Source organism: Amphibalanus amphitrite, unplaced genomic scaffold (assembly GCF_019059575.1).
Source record: "Amphibalanus amphitrite isolate SeventyFive unplaced genomic scaffold, NRLGWU_Aamphi_draft 000590F_arrow, whole genome shotgun sequence".
Lineage (NCBI taxonomy): Eukaryota > Metazoa > Arthropoda > Thecostraca > Balanomorpha > Balanidae > Amphibalanus > Amphibalanus amphitrite.
In genome coordinates this window covers 26,738-46,862 of record NW_024882084.1, presented here as the reverse complement: position 1 = coordinate 46,862, position 20,125 = coordinate 26,738, and the positions used below count along the sequence as shown (strand labels likewise).

Sequence of the window (20,125 nt, the reverse complement as noted above, 5' to 3'; positions counted from 1 at the left end):
GAAACGGCCGCAAATTTCGACTTGAAACTTTCAGTACCCCTCTGGGTCAGTAGCGGCGGAACACCTTCAATTAACCCGCGCCCGGCTGAGGGTCCTGGATTTCCACGCCCTGCTGGGGGGGGGGGGGTTTGAACACTCCCCCCCTTCTAACTCGGCTCCTGGGCCACGTAGCGATACGCGGAAGGCGGCGTTCGAAAGAGCGTAAAAAATAATGAGGAAATCACTTCGGTCAATTCTTTGGTCAGGTCAAAGGTCAGGTCACCAGAGGTCATTGAAGGCAAAATTTCGCCGATTTCCAGGTCGAATGTCGACAATTTCCAAGAAGCCAACGCATAACTCGGGAACCAATAGAGCTACAGCGCCGTGGAAAAGCGCATTCGATAGCCCTATTAACGCCCTTTCTGACTAATTCTCTCAGATTTGACCTAACGTCAACGGTTTTGCCTGCAGGGGGGCAAAAACTGCAAAAAATAGCCGATTTTTTTCGGAAACGTTTTTTCTACAATAACTTTTGACCCAAGCCTTGTACGAACTTACTTTTACCAGCATCGTGTTCCTCTCGTCAAGACGCATCGAATGAACTATAACTTGACCTTGAGAGGTCAACTTGAAAATTTGACCTCAGGTCAAGGTCATGACCTGACCGGAAAGGGTCATGTTGCATATCAGTCGATCCGTATCGTCGAGCTGAACACATCTAAGGCGTTTTAATCGCTCTAGCATGCCTCTATCAAAAGTTATTTGCGAAAAACTGATAGATACCATTCGTGACCTAAGATGACCTCAGGGCATAAACAGGGGTCACGGACATCATTTTCATGTTCAGTGTGTCTAAACCACTTGTAATTCAGTGTTTGGGAGTGTTTATAATGTATTTCGTCCAAAAGAGGCGCATTTCAATTTTCTCCCATTGACTTATAATGGGGAGGTCGCAAAATTGACCTGACCTTAGGTCATCGATATCAAAATTCTGAGATATACATTTTGTACATGCTATTGCTCTTAGCAATCGCTTAAAGTTTCAAAGCGATCGGTCACTCGGTGTAGCTATGACAGACATTGAAACTTTTTATGAGGCTAGGTCACTTCAAGTGACCTGGTGACCTCACCTTGAATGACCTTGGTCTGAAATTTTCACAACATGTGTAGAATTGATGTATGATGAGGTGTACCAAAAACGTCGGCGCTCCGCGCCGCCGTTTTTGAGATATTCGCGAAAAACCACAAGGGGGGGTGTTCAAACACCCGCCAGCAGGTCGCGGGTTAAGGGGGGGGGGCACTGCGTACTTTTGGTCCCATTATTTCCATGCAACGCCCATAGGGCTAATGCTAAAATGCCAAAATCAAAGGGGGGCACGGTGCCCCGGTGCCCTCCCCGTTCCGCCGCCTATGCTCTGGGCATCAATTCTACACAACTCCTGAAAAAAATAGATCCCATGTCATCTCAGGTCACGATCTGTTGAGGTTTAAGGTCATTTTCGGCGATTTTGCTTCGAAAAAGTCGTTAACGAAGAAAAATTGCAGAAAATCATACTTTCGACCTAGACTCGAAAATCGAACTGTAGGTATAAAAAAGCATGGCGAACAAATATGGCTATCTCGACATTTTCCAAACACAAAAATCTCACGATCTAGGGATTTTCTAACTAAAAACTTCGATTTCTTGAGATTTTTTTTTTAATTTAAGAAAACTGTAAAAAAAACGGAATAAATGTCAGAAAAGTCCTTACGGGCCTTACACGCCTTACACATGCCAAAAATTAACAAAATATCTTTAAACTGCCAGAGACATAGGCATTTGAATGACTGAAAAAGTAGCGGCTGTTCTTACGGCGTCACAATATTTTCAGTATCTATTTAGGCTTGAAATCAGCCAGAAGTATCGGTTAGTTCTAACCGGAGCTGGAGTCGGAGTCGGAGTCGGAGTTCCGTGGAGTCTCCGCATCTCTCTCATTTACCACACACACACAAATACACCAGTGTTCTGTTAGAGTGTATTGAACCTGCTACTAACGTCTCCCAACAACAATCTCACCCCTCCCCAACTTGTCAAAATTACACCGCATAGAACACCCAGAGTACGTATACGACCTCCTCACATGACGTCACAGATGACGTCATCCGAGAGTAAGGCACAACGGCGATCGGATACTCGATAGGTATGTACACCCCTGCACAGTATTTTCTGTTATTGTATGGTGTAATACACCGTTTTGGGGTGTAGTGAAGGAGTAAACAACACGAGAGCGAAGACCAGTGCTGGGCATTGTCTATGCAAAGTGTTTGGGTTATTGTCATACGTGGTTGCGGGTACAGTGAGGGTCTTTGTTGTTGAATGGGAAGCTTCATTCAGTCAGAGTGTTTTACCTCCAAAAGTCGATCGCACACTTCAGTTAACTAGTTACCATAGTCATTGGTGAGCAGCGGAGCCGGTCGATGGTTTCTGGTGTAACACATAGTAGGCTATAGATAGATATCTGTTGTTCCACCACTTCTGGTAGACCCCAAGCTGACGTCATCACCCATCCACCAATCACCGTCCAGCACTGAGCACCACCGATGACGTCACAGAGCGACACTCAATCTTATTCCCGCGTCGGATATAGTTCTCTTTGAGTCCCCACCACATGGACTCCTCAGTCAAACGCCAACGACTGACTCGAGTCACAGTTACGACTCGAGCGCAGAGTCGCACCAAAGAGTCATGATCCCACATAGAACGACTCGGAGTCTTGGGAGCACTAAGCGGACGTAAGGGGCGAGAACATGCGTCTGAGCGCAGAGGTCAACAACGCTTTATGATTGCCGTTTCCCTTCCTGAAGGTCCTGCCTGACACAACGCACGCACGCACACAAACAACATGGCGCCCGCCGTAGGTGGGCCTGACACAAGATGGCCGCCACACGGTGGGCCTCACTCAACATGGCGGACGGAGTGAGTGGTAGAAACGCCAAGTGAAGCCCGATCACCCAGAAACTACTTCACACTGCCACAACACAAGGCCCGACCAAGATGGCCGCCACTGTGCCGCATCTCAAAATGGCGTCCACTTGCACAAAGAAGTAAGAACCCACCATAGCAGACTGACACAAAACATCGTCCGCGAAGAGGCAGTCCAAGATGGCGGACGCAGCGGGGCAGTTTTCCAAGATGGCGGTAGTTTCCAAGATGGCAGCCGCTGTGAGGCCCATGCTGAGCAGTCGTCTGCCGTTTAGAAGTCGGCGTCCCATCCGGAGAGATCGTCTTGGGGCAGCGGCTCCGAGTCAGGAGGGTAGTCGTCAAAGTTGGACGAGTCCAACACGGACCTGGGGGAGGTCACATGGCAGTTAGACGAGTCTTACGCGGACCTAGGAGAGGCACGTGATAACAACCTGTCACGCACTGTTTTGCTTGTTATCGAATGTAATAGTGAGCGGGGCTAAACATGAGTATGACGCTACATGTTGCCAGAAGTGGGGTACCTCAAAGTTATGTGTATATTTTATATTTTTCACATATGCCTACAATAATTTCTATTGAAACAAAGCAGCCAAGAACATATCTGATATTATACACCATACCTACAGCCATAGCTGATAGCGGGCAGACATACCTAGTAACATGCATATGTTACGGGTCATATGCTAACTTGGGCAGTATGCAAACTACCCGGGTAGTATGCAAACTACCCAACAGCCCGGGCAGTATGCATACCGCCCGGGTGGTATGCATACTACCCGACCCCTTGGGCAGTATGCATACCGCCCGGGCAGTTTGCATACTGCCCGGGTAGTATGCATACTACCCACCTTTTCTCTCACGGGCAAGATATTTACTCGGGCAATATGCTGACCGTGGCCCGTGAGACTAGTTAATGCAATAGCTCACATGACAGACGCTTTAACCCGCGCCGGGGCGGTGCTCGGCGCCAGTCGTGCCGGGCAGGGGGAGGGGGGGGGGGGTTGAACACCCCTGCTCGACTCCCGTGCCACTTAGCGGAACAGAAGTAAGCGGCATGTAAGATGCGGTAACCGGCATTCGAAATAGCGTCAAAGATCATGACGAAAGTGCCCTAGTCATTTTCAAGGTCAGATCAAAGAATAGGGCAACAGAGGTTATCAAAGATCAAATTTCTTCTTTTTTATAAATTCGCCCATAATTCGGAAGACAGTAGAGCTACAGCGCCGCAGAAAAAGACGCATTCGAAAGCTCTTTTAGCGCTTTCTGGAATAGGTACTTGAAGTTGATCTAAGTTCAAAATTTGACCTGAGGTCAAGGTCATGACCAGACATGAAAAGATCATGTTGTTTATCAGCCGCTCCTTATCGTCGAACTGAACACATCTAAGGTTGTTTCCATGACCATCGCTCAAATACGTCTCCATAAAAAATAATGGTCAAAGAACTGCTGGAGACCTTTTATGACCTGATATGACCTCATGGTCATAAAAAGGGGCCACAAGTGCATTTTTTTTCGATTCAGTGCGTCATGTTTACCTGTAACCCGATGTTTGGGAGTGTTTAGAATGACGTTCATCATAAAGGGCTTCCTTCAACTTTCTCCTGTCACCTTCTTAGGGAGACTGTGCAAAATTGACTTGATCTAAAGTCATCTGTACGATATCAAAATTCAAATACATGCATTTTGAACCTAATGTTACTCTTATTAATCGCTTAAAGTTTCAAAGCGATCGTTCGGTCGGTGTATGGCGAGCATTCTAACTTTTTCTGGGGTAAGGTCACTTGACCTGACCTGGTAACCCGACCATAATAACTTGTAACGTCTTACATGTAAATGGTTTCATGTAACATTAGCTATTGAAACTATAATAACGCCCTCTACAGGTCCAAGTGCCAAATCAAAGCCAGCGAGTGAAGGCACTATAGATCTGTCGTCGTTTCAGATAAAAATGACTTGTTGGCCGCTGGCAATGAAATTCAATGAAATTCTGGGGAATTAAAAACATTATTTCACCCTTCGATCGATAAATCACGTTTGACGGTAAAAAAGACTTCGCGATTGAACTACGTTACTTTTTTAAATTTAGTCCGAACCTTTTGAATAGAAGGATTCACAGGGACAGAGCCCCCGCTAAGCGAAGCTTATGGACAGGTAGCCCTGCCCTCTACCCTCCGATCGCGCAATGCCGGTTCTATGGCAGAATTTGGAGTCCAAAGTTTAAAGTGCGCACAGAGCCGCGCACGGCCGGTCCTCTCACTGACTTCGTTTGGCTACGGCCTGCCACAAACCGCAATCATACCTGTAAGGAGGCTCATTAAACGTCAATCGCCCGTCGCGCTTCGAACCCGGACTGTTATAACCGGGAACGCGTGCTCTCACCACGCGGAGTCCAACGCTCTACCGACTGAGCTACGGGACCGGCCAAATACTTATAGAGCCATTAATGCTTTTTAACCCGCGCCCGGCTGGGGGTCCTGGATTTCCACGCCCTGCTGGGGGGGGGGGGGTGTTTGAACACCCCCCCCTTCTAACTCGGCTCCTGGGCCACGTAGCGATACGCGAAAGGCGGCGTTCGAAAGAGCGTCAAAAATAATGAGGAAATCACTTCGGTCAATTTTTTGGTCAGGTCAAAGGTCAGGTCACCAGAGGTCATTGAAGGCAAAATTTCGCCGATTTCCAGGTCGAATGTCGACAATTTCCAAGAAGCCAACGCATAACTCGGGAACCAATAGAGCTACAGCGCCGCGGAAAAGCGCATTCGATAGCCCTATTAACGCCCTTTCTGAGTAATTCTCTCAGATTTGACCTAACGTCAACGGTTTTGCCTGCAGGGGGCAAAAACTGCAAAAATAGCCGATTTTTTCGGAAACAGTTTTTCTGCAATAACTTTTGACCCAAGCTTCGTACGAGCTTACTTATACCGGCATCGTATTCCTCTCGTCAAGACGCATCGAATGAACTATAACTTGACCTTGAAAGGTCAACTTGAAAATTTGACCTCAGGTCAAGGTCATGACCTGACCGGAAAGGGTCATGTTGCATATCAGTCGATCCGTATCGTCGAGCTGAACACATCTAAGGCGTTTTCATCGCTCTAGCATGCCTCTATCAAAAGTTATTTGCGAAAAACTGTTAGATACCATTCGTGACCTAAGATGACCTCAGGGCATAAACAGGGGTCATGGACTTAATTTTCATGTTCAGTGTGTCTAAACCACTGGTAATTCAGGGTTTGGGAGTGTTTATAATGTCTTTCGTCCAAAGGAGGCGCATTTCAATTTTCTCCCATTGACTTATAATGGGGAGGTCGCAAAATTGACCTGACCTTAGGTCATCGATATCAAAATTCTGAGATATACATTTTGTACATGCTATTGCTCTTAGCAATCGCTGAAAGTTTCAAAGCGATCGGTCACTCGGTGTAGCTATGACAGACATTGAAACTTTTTATGAGGTGAGGTCACTTCAAGTGACCTGGTGACCTGACCTTGAATGACCTTGGTCTGAAATTTTCACAACATGTGTAGAATTGATGTATGATAAGGTGTACCAAAAACGGCGGCGCGCGCCGTTTTTGAAATATTCGCGAAAAAACCGCAAGGGGGGGTGTTCAAACCCCCCCCCCCCCCCAGCAGGGCGCGGGTTAAAATGGACATGGAATACACAACTTCAAAACAAAAAGCGGGCAGTATGCAAACTGCCCAAACTTTTGGGCGGTATGCATACTGCCCAAGGGGTCGGGTAGTATGCATACTACCCGGGCGGTATGCATACTGCCCGGGCTGTTGGGTAGTTTGCATACTGCCCGGGTAGTTTGCATACTGCCCAAGTTAGCATATGGCCCGTAACACATACATACTAACATACATGCTAAAGTAAGGTTCTGTGTGTAGCTGGGATAGAGGAAGGGGACACTCCTGGTCACCTGACAATGGGTGGCGGCGCGGCATACATTTGACAGTGAAACACCCTGCATATAAACACATATAACTGATCATAGACGGTCATACCTGATGTGCGGGATGATGGGGGGTGTCAGGGTCCGTCCGATCAGACCTTCCCAGTTGAAGCCGTCGAACCACCTGTAAAAACACACAGACATCAGTGCCATCTATAGGTGAGGGCGGGAACTAAGCGAAACACAACGCGGCTGTGACAATAGTCGCGTATACCTACATAGCATTTTTGACGAGGTTCTAGCTCATTTATTTTGCGATAATTTCGATCCAGTGATCTTTGCATATTTCGAGGGGATCATTTTGTAAATTGTAAAATAACATTGACATCTTTTGCAATATGATCGGGCGGATCTATAAGCTTGCAACAATCTCTATGTACACACGGCTAATATTGGTGAGGACGGGAACTAAACGGTAACAGAGCGCAGCAGTGACATCTACTGGAGATGGCGGCAACTAGACGCGAATTGAGTACAACAGTGATATATGGTGACGATTTGAGAACCACCTTAAGTTGAGTTCATCATTAACACTCTTACTAGTGTTTTTGTACATCCCTTTCTCACCCCCTCTACTTAGTTACCATGTTTATGCATGTCCCTGACATCTTTTTTATTGTATCCCAGTCCTCTATGCAGTGTCAGAAAAGTGGCCCGTTTCTAAGTTTTCTTGAACTCGGAAGATTTGTTCTGCGAAAAGTCTTGACTAAAGAAAAGCAATTTTTGTTCTGTGAGCAAACGTTCCCTAAACAGATGATTTCTGTGCAACAAAGTACCTCTACCCATCTATGTCAGCATTATCAGGCTTGATGGAGCATTTCACAATGGGTCACTTAATAAAAACCCAACTGCCTACCCATTTTGACTGATTTTTCTTCTTCAGCAGATCAAGTCATCTCTCTCCAGTCTCCATGGCTACTGAATGAAGACCTGGACTCCTGAATAGAATGCAGTACAAACTACTGACCTACTCCCAAGAACCAGCACCGCCTGCTACTCTTGGTTCACCGGCTGACAGCTGTTGGCAAAACTTTCACTGGTATTAGATTGATAGATATAACTGGTATTTGATCGGCAGCCTGAAGCCCATCAATGTGATGTGTTATGAACAGGTGATCTGTGAATTGTGATCACACAGTGTGTGCATTAACAATTAATCCTGTATTTTATAATACAAATGTTGAAAATTTTGTCACTCTTTTAACATCTAGTTCAACACGTATGATATTAATGAAGGACTACACAGCATGCAGGAGCTGGAAATGGGCAATGCCCCAATGGATATGCGAACTTAACGTAATCAGGTGAGATAAACCTGAAAAGCTCGATTTCATATCCATATTAGCATGCAGTGCCTACAAAGTAGTGAATGCTTAAAAAAATTAACTGACAGGCAACAGCAGTTCAAGTTAATAACGTAGTCAGGTGAGATAAACCTGAAAAGCTTGATTAATTTACACGTACACTGGTCTGAGAAACAACACTACCAAGCTAGTGAGTAGTAAATGGGCAATGCCCCAAATGGATATGCAAACTTTACGTAGTCAGGCGAGATAAACCTGAAAAGCTCAGCTTGATTAATTTACATGTTGATGTACACTGTTCTGAGAAATGACACATTTACCAAGCTAGTGAGTAGTACCTAAATGCTATCAGAAAATTATGGGTACTGGAATACATATATCAGCACAACCTATCCTACCTTTAAAATCACATTCTCACACAAATCAAACGAAGGTACCAAACAAATCACAAAAATAACACGCGAGTCGGGAGACGAGTCATAAGCCTTGGCCTTTTGACGTCTAAAACACTGCCATCGCCGCACCAACAAGCTCGCTCCCCGCCCGGCTCCCTTCATAACGCAACCGGGCGCAAACTTTTTCTGAGTTCTCGCAGAACATATTTGGTGTTTCCGTGGTGGCAGACTATCCCCTGGTAAAAGTTCCCAATTGCAGTAAAGTATGAAAAAATGATATCAGTAGATGTAAAAAAGATTTTTCTTTTCAAAAATGTCAAAATTTAGCAATTTCATAACGTGTGATGCCCATATTTTACGTTAGTCTGCGGGGTCGTTCCGTGCCTGCTAAGGTCAGCTTAACTTGGATCGTTTAAGACACCTAGACATCATTCATTGCAAAACAAGGTATGGCTAGAATGGAAATTGATTGGAAAAAGTTATAGAATAGTTTTTGTTTCGTAAAAATGAGCAAAAAAATGCGTATGGGGATAATAAGTGACAGCGTCTTTTGAGGTATCACCTTTTTGGTGCCGGCATAAGAGAACTTGGACGAATTTATGGCAAAATTTTTGTGAATGATATTGAAATGAACAAAATAAACAGTTACTGTCTTTTTGATGCCCTTTTCCCATCTGAATTACACAAAAAAATGACTTTTTTTATTTTTCTCGAACTCATGGCAGTAAGATATCTTAACTTGTAATAAATCGACCGAAGGCATTATTTTGTGCTGCATATTATTCATTAAATTTTGTATTAAAATAAATTGAACATCAAAATCGTTTTTGTCATTCGGTAATGAACTTAACTAGCAACAAATACTTTTTAAAAAATAAATACATTCTCAGACTAGGCAGCGCTGTCTGGCGCGTCTCCGCGCGCTTTTACGCGACTGCGCCGGGTTAGTCTCGCAATTTGCGTGAGTTTTCGTGGGGTAGTTAAATAGCTAAATGTTTATGTGCAATTTTTCTCGTTTTTTCATACTCAACAATATGATTTTTGTTTAAAGGCTGAGATACTGAGACTCATTCGACTTCGACCATCTTCGTTCAAGGAATCTGAGGTGGGATGGATTGTTCATGTCTATTTTTGTAACAAGCTCAGGTAATGGTAATACTTAACATAAACCATGTGTTTCAGTTTGTCTTAACTTCTCCCTTTCTTGATTATACCTTCACTTCTACCTAGGCTAAGAAAGTGATATCCAAGGGTAGCTGCTTTCACATTAGTAGCCTTCTGGTGGGTTAAGATTGTTTTCTTGCATTTAGTTATATGTTTTTGGATTTCCCTTGTTAAAATTAGGCAAATGTGAAATATTAATATTTATATAGGTATGCATCATTATACTTGAGCAATGGCAATGTAGGCTACCTGCCTATTAAGTAGATACAAGATTGCATGGGGATTCATTAAGCAGGCGTCTCACGAGATGCCAGATCTGAAACATAATCTAACCTGACCTAACCTTACCTACTAGCCTACAACCTACAAGCCTAACACCTACAACCTACAACCTACATTGCTATCGTAGACAGATCTGGCATCTCGTGAGGTGCCTGCTTAATGATTACCATTGCATGTTGGTCATGTGCAGGTGTTTCACTTTGATATGTGCTGCATTTCAACAATTTCTGCCCATTATGCTAAAAAGAAACTAATATAATGCAGTAGCTTCATTAAAAATTTTGGAACCATAGCTAAGTTCCAACTTTGTTCTGCGACCTTTTCAAAATTTTAGTCTGCGAACTTAGATCCCCAAACCACTTTTCTGACACTGCCTCTATGTCTCGCCCCGCTCCTTACTTGTGTTTTTGGATGTCCCTGATGTCTCCCTTCTGGTACCCCAGTCGCTCTATGTGTCGCCCCGCTGCTTACTTGTGTTTCTGGATGTTCCGAATCCCGCCCTTCTGGTACCCCAGTCCCTTCATGTGTCGCCCCCTCCTTACTTGTGTTTCTGGATGTCCCGGATGCCGCCCTTCTGGTACCCCAGTCGCTCGGCCGGGTTGTCTCTGCACAGTTTCTTGATGAGCACGGTGGCGGTTCGGGTGATGTTGCGAGGAAACTCAATGGCGTCGATCCCCTTCAGGATGATGTTGTAGGTTTTCATGGGGTCGGGTCCGGTGAATGGTGGCGTTCCTGGGGGAAGATAAAGGGGTTAGTTGGGGCATTCAAGGGAAAAAGAAGGGAGGTTAGTTCCTAAGGAAGTCGAGGTCTATAGGGGCGTTCCCGGGGGAAGAAAAATATAGGGGAGATGGGAGGGTGGCTACGGCATGCAATCCGCAGCAAGGCTGAAGGTTAGGAAATGCGGCTCAGCTAGTTTCCCATCGCTGTCGAGTGTCGGTGTACCAGGTAGCTAGTTCACGTGCTAATCAGCATTTCAAAGATGAGTAACCCCAGTGAAGAGTTCAATTATACCAGTTCATTAGTTTCATTATATTAGTTTATTGTTTAGTTCTCTAAGCTAGCAGCTAAAAACCAGCATTGCAGTTCAAACATCGGTACCCCGGCAACCAGTGCGTATTATCCTTGTCCGTGTACCAGTTGGCTAGTGCACCTACCAGTGAGTAGTTCAAACATCAGTACTCCCAGCGACCAGTAGTCGGCTGAGATGTCGTGACCCTTGTTCAGGATAATCTCTGGCGCCACATATTCCGGAGTTCCACAGAAAGTCCACGTCTTCCGGCCGACCTGTGAGGGCACACGGCATGGTCATGTCATGACGAGGGAGGGGCACGCGTCATTAACCCGCAGAACGTCCACGTCTTCCGGCCGACCTGTGAGGGCACACGTTATTAAACCACAACAAGGTCATGTTTGACGAGGAAGGGGTACACGTCATCAAACCACAGAACTACAAGTCTTCCGACCGACCTTTGGCACACGTTATTAAACCAGAGTAAGTCCTATATTGACGAGGGAGGGGCACATCCTATTAAACAATATACTTGTCCACGTCTTCACGCAGACCTGAAGAGAGAAGGGGCACAAGTTAAACCGCGATAGGACTACACATTGACAAAAAGGGACACCGGCACACGTTCGTAATGTGCAACTCCCCTAGCTCTCCTCTCCTCTCCTTCCTTCTCTCTTCCCTTTTCCTTCCCGTTCTCATCTCCTCACCAGCAGTTTTTTGGCGAACCCAAAGTCCACCAGTTTCACATAGCCCCTGTTGTCGAGCAGCAGGTTCTCGGGTTTGAGATCGCGATAGATGATCCCTCGTGCGTGCAGATAGTCGAACGCCTCCACTACGCAGGCGGTGTAGAAGCGTGTTGTGGCGTCGTCAAAGTTGCCTCGGTCCCTGACGGAGGTAATACAAAATAGAGGTAAAAAGAGGGCTAAACACGACTTCCTAATGTCAAGATTCCACAAGAAAGGTTAACCCGCGCCCTGCTGGGGGTCCTGGATTTCCACGCCCTGCTGGGGGGGGTGTTTGAACACCCCCCCTTGTAACTCGGCTCCTGAGCCACGTAGCGATACGCGGAAGGCGGCGTTCGAAAGAGCGTAAAAAATAAAGACGAAATCACTTCGGTCAATTTTTTGGTCAGGTCAAAGGTCAGGTCACCAGAGGTCATTGAAGGCAAAATTTCGCCGATTTCCAGGTCGAATGTCGAAAATTTCCAAAAAGCCAACGCATAACTCGGGAACCAATAGAGCTACAGCGCCGCGGAAAAGCGCATTCGATAACCCTATTAACGCCCTTTCTGAATAATTCTCTCAGATTTGACCTAACGTCAACGGTTTTGCCTGCAGGGGGCAAAAACTGCAAAAATAGCCGATTTTTTCGGAAACAGTTTTTCTGCAATAACTTTTGACCCAAGCCTTGTACGAGCTTACTTTCACCGGCATCGTGTTCCTCTCGTCAAGACGCATCGAATGAACTATAACTTGACCTTGAAAGGTCAACTTGAAAATTTGACCTCAGGTCAAGGTCATGACCTGACCGGAAAGGGTCATGTTGCATATCAGTCGATCCGTATCGTCGAGCTGAACACATATAAGGCGTTTTCATCGCTCTAGCATGCCTCTATCAAAAGTTATTTGCGAAAAACTGTTAGATACCATTCGTGACCTAAGATGACCTCAGGGCATAAACAAGCGTCACGGACACCATTTTCATGTTCAGTGTGTCGAAACCAATTGCAATTTGGTGTTTGGGAGTGTTCATAATGTCTTTCGTCCAAAAGAGGCGCATTTCAATTTTCTCCCATTGACTTATAATGGGGAGGTCGCAAAATTGACCTGACCTTAGGTCACCGATATCAAAATTCTGAGATATACATTTTGTACATGCTATTGCTCTTATCAATCGCTGAAAGTTTCAAAGTGATCGGTTACTCGGTGTAGCTATGACAGACATTAACACTTTTTATGAGGTGAGGTCACTTCAAGTGCCCTGGTGACCTGACCTTGAATGACCTTGGTCTGAAATTTTCACAACATGTGTAGAATTGATGTATGATAAAACGGCGGCGCTCCGCGCCGCCGTTTTTGAGATATTCGCGAAAAACCACAAGGGGGGTGTTCAAACACCCCCCCCAGCAGGGCGCGGGTTAAAAAGGAAAAAACAGACATGTAAAAATGACTGGAGAAAGAGAGAGAGAGAGAGAAAGAGAGAGAAAGAGAGAGGAGAGAGAGAGAGAGAGAGAGAGAGAGAGAGAGAGAGAGAGAGAGAGAGAGAGAGAGAGAGAGAGAGAGAGAGAGAGAGAGAGAGAGAGAGAGAGAGAGGAGAGTTTATACACTTGGGCAGCGAATAGGATTAACTAGCTGTAAATATTAAGTATAAAGCCCTCCGTCCATGCAATATCGATCCCAAATCAAAGGCTCAATGGCGACGCGAAGCGAGTAAGATCGCTTGTATAATACCCCAGTTGTCCACATCTCTGTGACTGCCCACCTGAGTATGGTCCACAGTTCTCCTCCCATACACGACTCCATCAACATGTAGAGGTACTTCCTGTCCTTGAACGTCTTGTACAGCTTGACGATGAAATCGCAGTTGGCTTCTTCCATGATCTCCTTTTCGGACATGATGTGCTGCTGCTGACGCGTCTCCACAATCTGAGGGAGGCGAGGGTTCAAACCCCGAGATGAGCTAATGTTTTTGGTGAGTTGGGAGGAAATGTTTAACGGATAATTTCGAGGGGGGTCTGAAAGTAATAGAATTTGTATAGCATGTCATCTTTACGGAGAAAATAGCAAAATCTGATAATTTTAATCAAACATCATTTTTTATTGACCTAACTGCGACATAACAAACAATGCAATAATCCTGCATCATTCCAACCCAGGCGCCCACTTCACATGCCTCGTTAACTGCCAAACTCATGATCCATCACATATTCAAATCATTATCCAACCTATTATCGGAACCATTATCCAGCCTACTATCCAACCCATTATTCACAGCCCAGTATCAAACTAATAACCCACCTCATCGAGCAGGTTATCAGTGGCGGCGGAAGGTATTCAAGGATAGGGGTGCAAACGATATTGAAGCGCCCCTTCCCGCTGGGCGCCCCTTACCATGCCGATGGCCGTCCCTGCACTGGAAAATCAGTTTCGCCCCTATACAGGCGCCCATAGAAGTTTGCAGAGTGCTATTCCTGGTCATAATCATCTCCCCAGTAAAAAAAATGCAAAATACGCCCTAGCACTAGGGGTGTAACCGCCCATACGGACAGTGCAATTTTACAGGCCCCAATCTCGGACCTCCCTTAACATTCATATGTTGTAAACGGCAAACCGCCCCCGATAAATGTTACACAAACTAATTTCCTCTCGCATATCGGCCATCAGGCGCCCCTTTTTGTCGCATGGAGCCTGCAACGCTATAATCCCTCATATGTTCGTGTTGGCGTTCGGAGGCTATCGCCTTCAAAGACGTCTCCAAATGTTTCTTTTTCGTCCCACACACAGGCGCCCCTCTTTCGCATGCAGGCGCCCCTCTTCCGCATGGCGCGCTTCTCGAGTAGCTGCGCCCTCCTAGCCTTTATCGCCTGGCAAGATTATATTCGACAGGGTCGGCAGCATCTGCCTTTGTTTCAGATAAGGATGCCCTCCACTCTTCAGCATATCAAAAGATACTTTTCCCACTTCATTGCCACCCTCTTCGTGTCACAAGTGCCTTTATCAGTTACGGTGTCGCCTCGCACTGCTCAGCTTTATGGCTGCCGCACCTCTTAACTTCCTGCCTCCTCTACAGATTTTCGAGGCGCCCCTTTCCATAGCTTTAGGGTGCAGCTGCCCCCCTTGCCCCCCTGCTTCCGCCGCCACTGCAGGTTATCCGACAAATAATCCAGCTAACCCAACGGCCAACACATTATACAACATATTATACAATCCAGTATTCACTCCATTTATATCCAATCCAACTTATGATTAAAACCACTGTCTAGCCCCCTCCTCTAACGCTCTATGGCCTCCTCCACCCCCTCTCCCCTCTACCCCTTTTCTACCCTCCACTCACCTGTGCTTTCTTCATCTGTTTCAGTGCAAACGACCTAGACTTGTCGTGTACCATCTGAACCAGCTCTACCCGTCCGAACCCTCCGACTCCGAGCGTGGCAATCACCGCCAGATCCGAGAGCTTGACGTCAGCAAACTCGCGGTTGATTCTGAGGGAGTCATAGAGGGGTTATTGGGGGTTATTGGGGGGAGTATGGGAGAGTGACGTCACTCTCCCATACTCCCACAAGCAAACTCACAAGCAAACTCACGGTTGATTCTGAGGGAGTAATAGAGGGGTTATTGGGGGGATATGGGGGAGTGACGTCCGCAAACTCACGGTTGATTCTGAGGGAGTAATAGGGGTTAATAGGGGGATTGGGAGAATATATAGGAGTGACGTCAGCAAACTCGCGGTTGATTCTGAGGGAGTAATAGAGGGGTTATTGGGGGTTATTGGGGGAATATGAGGGAGTGACGTCAGCAAACTCGCGGTTGATTCTGAGGGAGTCATGGTAGGGCTATGGGGGGGTTATTGGGGGAATATAGAGGATTTCTTGGAGGGTAGTGAGGTCGGGAAATATATGGTTGCTTCTGAGGGAGTAACAGAGGGGTTAATAGGGGATAATTGGGTTAATAGTAGGAAATTCGTGGGGACCTTTGGGAATTCGTGGGGAATGACGTCGGTAAAGTAACAGTTAATTCTGAGAGAAGAGAAACATACGAAAAATGATTTACTAAAGTAACACTCAAAGGACGAAGGGTAAGAGAAGTATGTAAGAAATAAAGCGGTTTCAACACACTAACCACACATTAGTCAGACAATCCTGAAAACTGCGTCCAACAACATGGTATAAAACATCAATACAAGTGGTAACGTTTTGTCTATATGACAATGTATTGAAAGCTGAGCATAAGCTTATGGATAAACCACATACGCCTTCCCGAAATCAACAAGGTGGTCGACCATCTTGTAACGTCAAATTTGTGGATTTGCTCAAATAAACTAATTGATATGTACGAATATGTTCGGAAGTAACATTCCGCTAGGCAGAGAAAAACAAGGTGAGGTCATCCCTTCGGTAGATGATGACTCGTGTATGATTGTGAACCCTTGTAGGGGGAGCAGCTTTTCTTACGTGTGGATGCAATTAGTGGCAATAAAAATTAAATCATAATAAAATGCAAATACCATCACAGAGTAATAAAATTCGTAAGCAATCATGTTTACTAGTGCTACCGCTAGTCGTAGGTACTACTGTGTCAAAAGCTGCATCGTATTGTAATTTGTAGCCTGTTACAAAATGTGCCTATCACGAGCTTGTATTGTATGTACAGCAAACGTATATGCTCGGCATCCGAAAAAGAAAGAGGAAACATCTATCAAATATTAGGCAAGCATATTTGGGTAGACGGTCTTTCACACCCTAAAAAATATGATGCCAAAGTGTTGTACCCAAGTGTAAATGGGAATGCGTCGTGAAAGAAAATAGCAAGTGTTCATCTTGGGAACTTTGAAAAATGTTACGAGTCAAAATTCGAATAATACACATTTATAACTGTGGTTTGTTATGTGCGATTAGCTGGTGCGATTAGATGTTTATGAAACAGATATTATGTTGCTGACTTCAGCTGACAGTTACATGGATACTGGGTATCTTTTTTTGTATGACGGCATACATCTAAAGCTATCGCACCCCTGGTTAATTCACGACACAACAGTTCAGTCTGACAAACATAAAAAAGAACGGATTCAAAGCGCAACAGTTACTGATGCACGTGCCCGTATATTCACTTTCCTATACGCCCGATAGTTCTTTCATTTCTTTCAGTCAACAGTCTTAAAACACAGGTACCTATATTATCTCCATTATCCAATGCACGTGTAAAGAACTCCAAGGTGCTCTAGCTCCGTTCTTTCTTGGGTTTGCCAGACTATAAGAGGTTAGTGGTACTCAATACTATAGCATCAAATCAACCTGTGATCGGATTCCTTCGTATCTGGTTCGTCAAAGAACGGTATACTCCTGAAAGATAGGGCAAGTGGTAGGCCATGCGCTGCAGAAAGTCGCGATTTACTCTCCTAAAGACTATCCTGAGACAGGACTGGGAATTCCATGCCACACAAGAACTTCGTTAACACCCCATTTCATTTTGAATTAAAATATCAAACGGGGCATTTTAATGACTTACGAGACACATTTCACTTCAGACATGCATTTCAAGCTACGACTGACACTAAGCAGCCAAAGTGCCACAAATCGGTACTAACTCATGGGTGACGCCAAGGTTGTCCACCTATTCAACTTTTGGACAAAACATGCAAAATAACCCCGAAGAGCACCGGGGTACCTACACTCAAAGTCCACTGTTTCCGGATATAAAGTGGAAAGCCCCTTATCTTTCAAGGCATTATATCTGAATTACCGGCTTCATTATTCAGCTGACAATATGCTTGTCCCGAATACAGCGCTTACTTTTTCACAACTTCAAATGAAGTTTGCAAGTCAACCTGAACTATTGCCGACCGAAATTTACCCCCTCCCCCTTCCCGCAAACACACATACATCACTGTAAGATAGTGATAAGCTTCTGAATACCTGGGTCTGGAAAATCATAAGGCTCAAACGAGTTCTTATTCGCCGTAAATACATCCCACATAAGTCAGCGCTATCACTCACCCAATGTTTCCCCCATCCCCCACTAGATGTCAGCACCCCAGTCACCAATGTTTCCCCAATACCTCGCCAGATGTCAGCACCAAACCCCCGCTAGATGTCAGCACCGCCACTCACTGTTTTCTGAGCTGACTCTCGTCAACATATCGGTTCTTGACCTCCTCCAGTCTGCTGATGAGCTGATCGAACGTGTCGTGATCGATGACAAGACAGGCCACGCCGTCGGGGTCGTCGGCCACGATGTTGGCAGTGCGAATATCCTCACTGAAGGCAGGAGGGCGTACGATAGGTCAGACAGGAGGTCACGTCACGGGAAAAGTCAAGGGAGAACTGTCACATCCGTTCCGCAGGACAGTGAAATCATTTTCCTTCACGTCTCCACCCCCTGTTCCGGGCTGGACGGGCAGCGCTATCCCATGCGGATAGGTCCTTCAGGAGCAGGCCCGAAGCCGGACGTGGTGAGTGTCGGGGGGTTGGGTAGCCTGTCCACTGCATGGGCTCAGGCCTCACCGGGTCACCAGGGTACCAATGTCTCCCCCTAATTCCTATCACCCCTCCGCTCTGAAATGGTCTGGTCAGTCAGACCAAAAAGTCTAACCTCCGGTCAGACGCAACGAGACAAACAAACAAACAAACAAACAAACAAACAAACAAACAAACAAACAAACAAACAAACAAACAAACCACAAACAAACCGGAGGTGCAGGGTCATTTGGAGTCAAACGAGGTTACAACTCAAATACACACGCATTTCTCATTCATGCAGAGGCGGATCCAGCTCAGAGTTTTTTTTTTTGGGGGGGGGGCAAACCATAACAATTTATCGATTCTTTCCATGCCTCGTCCATAGGCGTAATGTTATAATTATGCCGTTTGGGGGGGGGGCAAATGCCCATTTTGCCCCCCCCCCCCTGGATCCGCCACTGCATTCATGAAGTTTTGGGATTGAATAGTCGCCATGTAGGGATGGTAGGGATGATCTTGTATACCGTGGGCGCCGTGTTGCTTACACGACGGCATACGAGTTCATACAAGCACATTCAAGTAGCGCCATCACGGCACAATCCGCCCAACTACAGTTCCCGCCCCTCTCAGCAGGTGGCAGCACTAACCCCTGGAGCGCTTTCTCGCCGAAGAAGTCTCCTTTTCCGAGCGTTCGGATCAGCTTTTCCTCCATCGAGTCGGGTGACCTCATGGTGACGTTGACCTGGGGTCAGCAAGGGGTCAAGGTCATATCGAAGGTCATGGACACAGCGAAGCGGGGACCGGTTGTATTGCATCATAGTGATTCGGGGCGGGAGAGATGCAAATTTTACGGGTTTTAGAGAAAAGTACGAGTACGTATCGAAGATGCTCGTGTGGCAAAAATGCATCATCAACAGGACTTAAGACAAAACAATTATCGCAAATGTACGTAAGGTACAGCGTACGAATGTAGAAATGTATAACATAGGGTTAGGTAGGTCATGTGACAGGTTAAATTTGGTCAGGTAAAACCAGGTTCTTACCGGTATGTACTTTTAATTTTTATCCTTAGGTATGTACATTCGCTTACGTTATTTTACGTTTGAGCATTTCCGCAAGTATTTTCGTCCTTCGTACCTTGCGATACGTAATTTATTGCTCCCGAGTCATTTTTTTTTTACAAGCATGCGTCACTACTATTTACTCGCGTTAGTTTTTACATTGCCAATCACTCCACAGTCAAAGCCAATATGAAACCAGTAAAACGCCTTTTGGGCGACCAACGGAGCAAGCGAGAGGATGGGCCTTGCACGTGCGAAATTGCGAGGGGGTACCTCCAACTAACTTGTGCACTGCACCCTACTAACCGGTCTTTAGCGATGTGCCAAATTTCAGCGCAATCGGCCTAGCCGTTCTCGAGATCTGGAAGAGGCACACTGCACGTGCGCACGTGCAAGCGGGGTCCAAACTGACTTTTGCACGGCACCCTACTAACTGGTCCCCAACCGTGTACCAAATTTGAGCGCAATCGGCCCAGTCGTTCTCGAGATCTGGGAGCGCCCCCTGCACGTGCGCACGTGCTGTAGCACCCCAACCTTAACACATGCAGATGAATTATCTGATGGAGACCTAACTGTGTACCGAGTTTCAATTCAATCGGCCCAACCGTTGTGCCGTTATTGAGGTTGCAATTTTGGGGGTTCTTAAAAAATGTCCAACTTTACCACGCGCCACGTGCGGTGGTAGGCAAGAACGCATGGTGGCCATCACACCACAGAACTTTTACGTCCAAGTGACATTCAGTAAAAAAGACCGCTTGTCAATCGGATGTCCCGTTCCTAAGATATTAGCTTTTGAAGAGCGTCCCCACGGCCGGGCTCATACTCAGGATTTTCCCT

At 45.9% G+C, this 20,125-nt stretch overlaps 1 protein-coding gene across 2 annotated transcripts in view; it reads right to left on the bottom strand.

Moving 5' to 3' along the window:
* Positions 1 to 1,980: 1,980 nt before the first annotated feature.
* Positions 1,981 to 20,125, bottom strand: part of LOC122394413 (cGMP-dependent protein kinase, isozyme 2 forms cD5/T2-like) — a 30,353-nt gene continuing 12,208 nt past the window's right edge. The window contains exons 1-10 of one of the 2 annotated variants that reach the window (XM_043391283.1): positions 19,271 to 19,488; positions 18,875 to 18,969; positions 17,880 to 18,026; positions 15,107 to 15,254; positions 13,535 to 13,698; positions 11,761 to 11,938; positions 11,199 to 11,328; positions 10,587 to 10,776; positions 6,952 to 7,023; positions 1,981 to 3,306 (exon numbers count right to left, since the gene is read on the bottom strand). In XM_043391283.1, the coding sequence (XP_043247218.1) occupies positions 3,213 to 3,306; positions 6,952 to 7,023; positions 10,587 to 10,776; positions 11,199 to 11,328; positions 11,761 to 11,938; positions 13,535 to 13,698; positions 15,107 to 15,254; positions 17,880 to 18,026; positions 18,875 to 18,957 (1,206 nt within the window). In that variant the 5' untranslated portion in view covers positions 18,958 to 18,969; positions 19,271 to 19,488 and the 3' untranslated portion in view covers positions 1,981 to 3,212. Of the gene's footprint in view, positions 3,307 to 6,951; positions 7,024 to 10,586; positions 10,777 to 11,198; positions 11,329 to 11,760; positions 11,939 to 13,534; positions 13,699 to 15,106; positions 15,255 to 17,879; positions 18,027 to 18,874; positions 18,970 to 19,270; positions 19,489 to 20,125 lie in introns of those variants that run through there. The other variant, XM_043391282.1, reaches the window with a different exon arrangement.